Genomic DNA, 9,605 nt, shown 5'->3' on the forward strand with positions numbered 1-9,605 from the left:
AGCCTCAGGGGTTGGTTTCGCAACTACGGTATGTGATTCTAGAGGGTAATGACATGACTGAATGGCCGCATCTTCAGCTTCAGTGTTTCTTTAATATATGAGCAACATTAGATATGAACTCGCGTTAAACAAAATGCTGACATGCAAAAAAAAACCAAAACCTAAACCTTTAGTGCAAAGAATTTAAATGATGTCAGGCAAGGTCATCATCTTGCAATTATCCATCGATCATCTGACCTTCAGGTGAACTGCAGTGTGAACTTCCTTAATCTTTGAGGTTTCATTAAATGCTTTTTTGTGAATAAATAACTTTGCTCAGCTGATGCACAATGTCGATTTTTTTTTTTTTTTTTTTTTGTATTTTAATGAGTTGTATTTTCACTAATTGTTCATTCTGTGTAGGATCCTGTCTAGGATCTTTAAATGGCCCAATCTAATACCACTCTGGTCTCAACTCCTGAAAAGCAAGTTATATTATTTGCAAGAGTAATGTCTGTCATGTGATTTCCCAGCTGTCACATGCGGTTTGCTGTTTTTAATCATCCACTAACCAAATCTATATTTAAATATTCATATTATTATAAAACTGGCCACCTGTTCACGGAAACAAATGCTGCCACGCCAGAAAGAATGAAGACGGATCAGTACCACGTTCCAACGGGAAGATGTTATTGTCATAACAAGATGTTTTTCACGGTACAACAAGAAACTTTTATTGGTATAACGTGATATGGGTCCGTGCACAAGGTATAATTCATTTGCAGTTGTCCACGTTGGATAAATACGAATAGCCCAAATAATGAACATAGTTCATAACTGTTACAGTCATATTTCTGCCACTTTCCCACAACTGCTTGTGAATAAATTGCCAATGGGAGCGAACATTGGAATAATTATTGAGAGCTGTGATTCATGTAAGTAACAATTCATTTATATATCCATCAACTTATGAATCATTATTTTCGTAAGTTTTGATATCACGTCCATTCATAGTGTGTGTGTGTGTGTATATATATAAGTTATTGTTATAGCATAGCACGTTTCACTTTATAACGTGATAAATCGCATATTGTTGTAACTTGTATGTAAGTTTGCGTCTCGTTATACCGCGGACTCATCCCGTTACGGCGTGAGAGACATCTTGTTATGACGAAAACACTTTCGCGTTACAAGGCGCCGCCCACCCGTCTTCACCGCCCTGGCGTGGCGGCAACCCGCTTCCCCAACGAGCCGCTGGATGCCACCAGACAACGGTGGAAGCGCGAACGCGACGCCGGGACTTCGGCGCCCGGCGCCCGGCGCTCGCCTCCGGCCGCCGCCCGCGTGTCCTCCCCCCGCGGCGTCACGGCCGGGGACGCCCCCCAAAAACCACGCTCTCGCGAGATCCCGTCTGTCAGACGGTTCACGGCAGCGTTGCCAGGTCCGTGATTTCCCCGCGGAATTGGAACGCGTCGCGTGGAGCTCTATCGCGCGCGCGTGACATGGCTAATATCCACAGATCAAAATGAATATGCAACAAAAACAAAAAGCCGGGGCTGGGGATGATGTGTGGAACGAACACGAGTCTAATGGGAGGGACTCTCTGGTTTTGATTGGCCACTACGCTGGTTTTGTAACACACACCTGGCAACCCCGTTTCTAAGGACACCTGAACAGCGGACGCGGCAGGAGACGCCGTGTTTTGGAACTTGTCCGTCCGGTCGGGAGGGAGCGTCACACCGGCGGGACAGAGAGGCCCCCGCCGGAGAGCAACGTCCGGAGGCCGCGCCCGCCATCCCGCAGACCTCATGCCCTGGAGACGGCCGCCGGCGGGGCGGTCGCTCCTCCCCGACTCCCGTCCCTCCGCCGCGGAAGCCGGGGCGGGCGTGGGGATGGCGGCTCTGAAACGGCGCCACCCGCGGTCAGCGCTGCGCGGCATTTGGACCGGGCGGGGACCCAGCCGGGGCGACGGCGCCGCGCCGCCACGCGCTCTCCCGGCGGGCGTCGCCGCTCGGCCGCGTGACGCGGGGGAGCCGGCGCCGGCGGCGGGACCGGCCACGCGCTTCGGCTGCGCGCGGCCGCGCGGGTTCGCGAAAGGTAGGAGCACGTGACCGCACCTGCGACCGTGGCGGGCTCGTCCTTAATAGTCTGATGACGTAACGTGCGCTCGCCGCCGTCGCGATCGCGCCTCCCCCTTTGTCCTTGACTGACTGCACGGACGACACATTGGAATGCGTCACAGCTCGTCGCGCTAAATGGGCGAAATGTTGACAGTCGCGGCATCGAATGAGGCCGCCAAGCTCTGCAGGTCGGAAGTGATCCCTGGGACGGAGCCCCTTTCATCGAATGACGTATAAATGGGCGGTGGCGCTAGGATTGCTGCAGCCCGAGGCTCTTTTATCCATTTATTTATTTCTAATTTCCTTCCCCAGACCAGTACCGTGATGAGGTTAACCCTCACTGGCACATTTGTATTTATCAACCTCCCCTTCCAACACCGATCATTTGTTTCCTCGCTTCCAAATGAAAAGACGTGAGCTGTGGCCCCCGGGTGATGAGTTGATCAGCTCTGGGGGGGGGGTCGTATTTGTTCACGTTGTCTTGGCTGACCCCGCTGTGACGTAGGGCCCCTCTCGAAAGAGCCGGGGCTATAACCCCCGTGCAGTTGGGGACACCCTTTGGGGCCCCATTCGAAAAAACTGACGCCCCAACAGCTCTCTCCTCTAGGGAGGATGTTAAACCGTTGGCGCATACATTTCGAAACGCCTTCCCTCACGGTATGGGGGGGGGGGGGGGCGTTGAATGCAAAAATGTGCGCTCCAAATGCTGTGACCGTGAGTGACTGTCGCCTTGTCCCACCGCCCACAGAGCTCAGCACCTCTGCCAGCGCCCTGCGGTATGAGCCCAAGCCGGACTCGCCAAAGTCGGTGAGCCCGAGGCACCTCTTCGACACGCACGCGGTGGTGCGACTCCTGGAAGAGAACGGTTTGTCCTCGCCGCCTGCTGTTTTGGGACGTTCCGCGGTCGCGGGGCGTCCGTCGATGATCGGGTGCGAGCGTGGACGCGGCGGGGCGCGGGCCGGATAAGCGTCCGTCCCTCGCCGGGCGGACGCCTGCGGCGGCCCGGGCTCGGGTCCAGCCTGCGTTCCTTTGCTTGCGTGTCTCTCCCTCTCGCGACCGCCCATTTCCTGTCTCTCTCCGCTGTTCTCTACGATAAAAAAAAAAAACTGCCCAACAAAAGAAAATGTGCTTTCAATATTTCTCTGAAATACAGGGGTTTTTTTTGGGGTTTTTTTTCCCCCTTCTTCTTTTCCCCCCCCCCCCCACACAGGCTTCAGCACTCAGCAGGCCGAGGTGGTCGTCCAGGTCCTGGTGCGGATGACCAACTCCAACATGGACGCCATCTATCACGACATGGTCACCAAGGTTCAGCAGGTTAGAAAGAGTCGGCGTAGCGTTGTGGGGAGTCACTCTGGCCTTTTTTTTAGGCGGCGGCCAAGGGGATCGATCAGCCTGTCGGTGGTATCATTTTGGCTTCCTAAGGTCAATGCTCATACCGATGGCAAATTACATTAATATTTACCACAAAAACTCATGTAGCATGCCGGGGAAAAAAACGTAATCAGTGCGGTGGTTTTTTCTTCAGTAATTTTCGCGCGCTTCTTATTTATCAGTGGGGAGATCGCTGTCATCCTCCCCCAAATCATCCTGCATTTCTTTTTCTCAGCTAGGAGAATTGAATGGATGTATTTTATCGAACCACAGCCCTGCTTTTTACATAATCGCACTCCTCACAAATATCCGACCCGAGGACTGAATACAAAATTGAACGGTGCTGTTCTACGAGCTGAGAACCTGCTGCTCTTTCCCCTTGAACCGCCGTCGTGACGATTTCACAGGAAATAATGTTGCAGCGAGTGATGTCTCAGATAGCGTCGGTGAAGAAGGACATGATCATCCTGGAGAAGAGCGAGTTCTCTACTTTACTGGCAGAGAACGAGGTCAGTGTTTTGACGTCCCCTCAAGTCTGGCAACTTGGGTGCCCGCTTTGGTTGCGTTGTCGTGGCGGCGACCTTGTAGCTAACGACGCAGGACTCCCATATCTATGAAGGGAGAGTAGGGGTGGAACGATATTTCGGGGCACGAAATCTCCAGGGTCCAAAAGGCGACTATATGCGTCATGGAGCTGAAGGACTGTCAACTCAATGTATTATTTTGTCTTTTACACACTTTAACCACCAGGGGGCAGAATCACCAGTCCAACTTTGCTTGATTGGTATTGAGTTGACGCCATATTACACTGACGTTGACTTAGACCATTTGTGTAACACCAAGTAGCACAGAGCAGCCAGTCAGACTGAAATAGATGAAAGGCTCTGATGCCTGATGTTAAATTATTAATTCATTATTAATCAATCAATCAATCAGTTAACGAATTACTTATAAATTAAAGGCCAAAGAACTCTGCAGAATGCATGTGCAGAATTGAAATGAGTCTAAAATGATTGATTTTACACAAGCATCCACTTTTATCAACTGATTTATTTCACGGGCCATTGTATTATTTTCACTAAAAACGAAATGAGAAAGGAAAAACGAATGGAAGACACTACACGGTCACAAATTGGTGAACTTGAAATTGTTCTACTCACAGGGAGCGTTCCATAGAAAAAGAATTGACATCAACTCTAACTGAATGACCCAACTTTTCACTCCAAATCTTTGTTTCAGAAAGTGAAGATACAGCTATTCCAGCTCAAGGTGCAGCTGGCGGTAGGTCCAAATCTTTCTTTTCTGATGTCTAAGTTTCACAGCCGCTGTTACTATGCATATGAACGTGGCATTTGAGGCTTTATGAACTCATTGTTCCTCCTTGATCCTCGTGAAGACTCCATCTTGTGTTCTTTGTGTCATTGTTTGCAGTAGATTTGATCTGATTCGGCTGCACTCAACAAGCATCTCACTCATTTCACAGGATATCATGAATAAAGTTCGTTCCGACACCATTATGGACATGAACTTGGAGAAAAGCAGCGTTAAGGAAATGGTGAGTTGAACCCGTCCGCGGGGGAAGACTGGGATTCAATTCAGTTTTAACGACAAGATTAAGGGGGAATCGTTTATTAATGTCGGTGAAGTTAAATACCCTGTGGATGTAGAACTTCCACTGACGTGGTTTTGTTTTTCAGAAAGCAGATCACGAGAAGAGGCTTTTAGAGACTCGAACGGAGATCATGGAAATGGTATGTTCGTACGTGAAGGCGTGTTTTTGAGTTATGGAATTGTTTGGAAAACAATAATGCATTTTGATTTTGTGCCTGCGTGAGGGTTTATTCACTTATAGTTATTTGTTATTTTATGGATTCAGGCGTTGTCATAGGTTATGTTTGCGATGTTGTACTCGCACCATCGCGCATGAAAATAACTAAATGAACGAAATCGTTTATCACCTGGAAAAGGATGTTGTCTTAACGGCTTTTCGGGAGGAAACTAAGGAATATTGTTAGCTGAAGGTTAGTTCCAATGCAAAACCAAATCAAACATTCATTCCCCTCATCCATCTCGTTAGACGTGGCTCAATTTTGAACGCGACACTTATTTGCCCCCCAAATGTAACAATCATCGCCGTGAGCCAGGAGGCCAAACGATGCCGGAAGATGACGAAACATTCTCAGACAAGGGGTGGAACACGGTCGCAATTCCATTTGCGTGTTCCTCTTTCAGCACGCAGAGCAGGATCGCCATTTGACGCAGGCCAACATGAAAATAGACACGGAGGTGGCGGGACTGAAGACCATGTTGGAGTCTCACAAACTGGACACCATCAAGTACCTGGCAGGTGGGGGGGTCGGCGTCAGTCGTTGTTATAAATTCGTCAGCCAAAATGACAACTTTATTCATGTTTCATTGCTGATGGATGCCCCCACGGGCTCCACCAGGTGTGGCTTGACACGTGCCATACTGAGCAGAATGCACTAATGGTCCATTGTTAATGTGATTTAACAGAAAGATATATAACTATAGTTAGGAACAAACTGTATTCTACAAAATATCTTTTATATAAATGAACTCTTTGACTTACCCACTATTAGGAACGTGTATTATTGTCGTTGAAAGATTATTTAGGAGCTTGTAAACAACGTGTTTATACTTAAGTGCAAAAATGGAAAATTGCCCTTGTTTTTTTTTTTGATCCTTCTCTTTCTCTAGGTTCGGTGTTCACCTGTCTCACTGTCGTCTTGGGGTTCTATCGCATTTGGATGTGAGACCCCGCCCTCCCTTTACGCCTGGCGTGGACACTTAAAACGACTGACCCGGGGGTGGTGTCAGAAGCAAACACATTTAGAAGAAATAAGAAAGAGCGAACTAATAACTTATTGCCGTTCCTGCTGGGATAAGAAAGGCCTTGGGAGAGAACTCTTGAGAGCAAATCTCTGGACTGTGAAACAGCGAATGATTAACCAAATGTTGACTTGAACTGAAAGGACAATGCAGGGCAGGGGTCAAAGGAAAACAAACCCCGGTGATAACACCTGATTATATTACCTCACCTGCCCCCCTTCAGGTGACACCTTAAATATCTCTCTGCTCATCTCGCACAATGGCATCAACGCAAGAGTAACGAAGCTGCCAAGGAAAAGATAGCATTCTAAAGAATTAACACTGAACCTCCGGATATAAGTCATATTCCACAGCTGATTGCGATTCAATCGCCCGATCCGACCAAATCCGATACACACAAACCCCCGTGACTCCCTCTTTAAAATAAAATCCTAAAGCTGTCTGGTTTGGTGTGGAAAAAGACCATTTTACGCACCGCACTGCACTGAAATGACACGTTTAATGGTAGCCAGTGAAATTAATGATTTGAGTTAATAATTGAATTGACACTTCAATTTCCTCGGCGGAATTTCAAAATTAACTTACAGTGTAGTATTTATATTGTGCCTTAAGAAGAACCATTTAGGGGGTTGGGGGAGATACTTTCACTAAATATTTATTTTGTATGCAACTTGAACTAGTCTATGCACTCTGTTTTTCTTTTCACGGTTGCTCAAACGTGAATGGGGTAGGCTGTATTGCATATTGTTAGGGATTTTTGTGAGAAAAATCTCAACAGTCTCAACTGTACTACAACCTCAACTGTTATACGAGTATAAACTTCCTTTTAGAATTGACCAATTTTGTAGGTCCTTCACAATTTCTGAAGTGTTTTTGATCAGAATTGTGGGCATTAATCCACTATATAAATCTTAAAAGTGTCTATAAGAGTTTTGTTTTGTTTTTTGTCAAAGGGAGCTGCATGTTTTTCCCTCAGTCGGCATCCATCTGGACAGATGACAATAAAGGATTCTTCCACGACTCAGTGTACGCTGCAACTACAATATAAAACATGTTCAAACAGTATATCTTCTGCAGTTTTAGGGATGTTTTGTAACTCGTTCCGAGCCGACGAGCCAGAGAACTGAATTATTTATTTATTTTTATTTTTGCCCAAATCTGTTTGTTCCTTGCAGATTTCCATCAAAGTGAGCGTAGTCCATAGATATCGTCTGACCTTTGACAAAAGCACAAGATGTAGTCTCCTCGCTGCTGAAGAGGACCAGCCCACTCTCAAGTAGAGGCTACACCTCGACAAGTTAACTTGTAAATAACTTTGACCCTCCCTCTACTGTACCGGGGCACTGCATATGAGAGGAAGTGCATCTACTTGTTGAACTTTGAGTGCATTTAAGAGCGAACGCTTACATACTTTTATTGAAGTCTCTACGTGTTTTACACATGAAGACTGCTAAAGTCCAATTAAATGTGAGTGACGACTTAACATGAAACTGAACAAATATCCACTGGCTACTAAATTAATATGATTTGTTTCACAATCTGAAAGAACACGTGGTGTTCAGTTATGATCAGAAGGTTTGAGGCACCGAGTCGTAACAAGTTGATCCGTACCTGTGGGAGTTCCGCCTGCCGCACGTGTGGCATTTTCGGGGCCTTTCCGGCACAGAGACACAGACGATGGAATTGACGACAAACCAGTTTTGTTGTAGTGAGTGGGCTAGGTGCAGCAAGCCCGTAGCAGATTGACAGCGTGTCATGACAAGGGCTCGTCATGACAAGGGCTCGTCTCTCTGTGCGTGTCTGTGTGGAAATGGGGGTTTTACCTGTTGCTTGTTAGACCAATCAACGGGTGTACGGTCATACTGATCCTGGGCCCCAATCACCTAGACCCAGGACGGGTGTGGCTGCTCAAACCACACCGTCCCGACACCGCAGCGCCTTTCACAGATCAGCTGCCATCGAACCTGTCATCCTTTCTCTGAACCAGAAGTATCCGGTTCCCCTTTGAACCATGCGGCTTATCGTATGAGATTAGTAACATTGTCAATGGCGGTTGTGTGTTTGCGCTTCGGCGTCGGGGTTTTGTTATATACAGTGTTCAGGAGCAGTGCATTGCGGGACGGGAAGTGTGGCGGGGGATGTGTTTCCATCCAAGGGTGCGGTTCCAAGTCTCAAGTGTAGAACAAAGTGTTTCTAATCAGGCATCGCCACCTACCAGTGGTCACCTCACATTGCAGTTACGTGTGAACACTTGGTTTGCGGACCGCGGGACAAGACTGCGTGCAGCCCGCAGAGCTGGAGCCCTGTTGATATTGCTATTATTGTGTATATATATATATATTTTTTTATCCTTATATTATATATATATATATATATATATATATATATATATATATATATATTTGTGACATCATCATCCAATTTGTTATATATGTGCAGTTTGCGTCTCGGGGGGGCTTTCGCATCCAGCCAGGTGTGCGGTGTGGACTCCATTGGTGTGTAGTGGTTGCTGGTTCGGAAACCCGGGAAATTGTAACTCATTTTAGCAGTAATACTGACGTAAAGACGAGCGACAGCACGAACTGATGCTACGTTCCCTGGGAACTTGAATATTTCGAACTGGTGTCGATACAAAGCGATGGGGTGTATTGGGGGAATTCGGAAAACTATTTCTTGTCTAACACGACTAACCTGAACCCTGTGTGATGCTGCTATATTTATTATTATGGGCCCAGCCCATGCACGAACACGTGCAGGTACACACACACACACACACACACACACACACACACACACACACACGCACGCGCCAAAGCTAATGCTAGCTCGTTAGCCCCCTAGTTTAACTGAAACATTTTTTAATTTTATCATCATTGAAATATTCATATTAAAATGTTTTAACAATGTGATTGAATTACGATCGTCAAAAAACATTTCATTTGAATATTATAGTTATTTTCTTACTTAAAATCTAATCATTTGATATGACCAGAGGGGAATATCAAAACAGAGCAGAAAAAAAATTAGGAAATATCGGTTACTATCAGACAATAATATATAATATTTTTATTTAAGTAGAGATGTGAGTGTGTGACATCTCAGAGGCTTTTGAACAAGTGCGTTACCTCAAGAAGAATATCGTTTTCATTCATGTAAAAAAAACTTTTAAATGATTGTGAATGTTTACTACAGTCATTCTGCTGTTCTCTGACACCAGCCAAGAAAAGTCGTACCTCGTCGTCATGTTATAGCCTCGTCATCTTTATCGTTTAATACAAATCGGGA

At 46.4% G+C, this 9,605-nt stretch overlaps 1 protein-coding gene across 1 annotated transcript; it reads left to right on the forward strand.

The window, feature by feature from the left end:
- The first annotated feature begins 1,668 nt into the window (after positions 1–1,668).
- mcur1 (mitochondrial calcium uniporter regulator 1) lies at positions 1,669–7,340 on the forward strand. The gene is made up of 9 exons (XM_080020544.1): positions 1,669–2,076; positions 2,848–2,964; positions 3,310–3,413; positions 3,878–3,979; positions 4,710–4,751; positions 4,954–5,025; positions 5,168–5,221; positions 5,703–5,817; positions 6,189–7,340. Exons 1-9 carry the CDS (start codon positions 1,788–1,790, stop codon positions 6,242–6,244), a joined length of 951 nt encoding a protein of 316 aa, XP_079876670.1. The 5' UTR covers positions 1,669–1,787; the 3' UTR covers positions 6,245–7,340.
- The last annotated feature ends 2,265 nt before the right edge of the window (positions 7,341–9,605 follow it).

This window comes from Zeus faber, assembly GCF_960531495.2.
Source record: "Zeus faber genome assembly, chromosome: 19".
Taxonomy (NCBI): domain Eukaryota; kingdom Metazoa; phylum Chordata; class Actinopteri; order Zeiformes; family Zeidae; genus Zeus; species Zeus faber.

Bases quoted from the DNA above. Each gene is read 5' to 3' on its own strand.
- mcur1 (XM_080020544.1), top strand. From the start codon at position 1,788: ATGCCCTGGAGACGGCCGCCGGCGGGGCGGTCGCTCCTCCCCGACTCC. The intron at 2,965-3,309 runs GTTTGTCCTCGC...CCCCCCACACAG, and splicing joins GCGACTCCTGGAAGAGAACG to GCTTCAGCACTCAGCAGGCC. The intron at 5,818-6,188 runs GTGGGGGGGTCG...CTCTTTCTCTAG, and splicing joins CACCATCAAGTACCTGGCAG to GTTCGGTGTTCACCTGTCTC.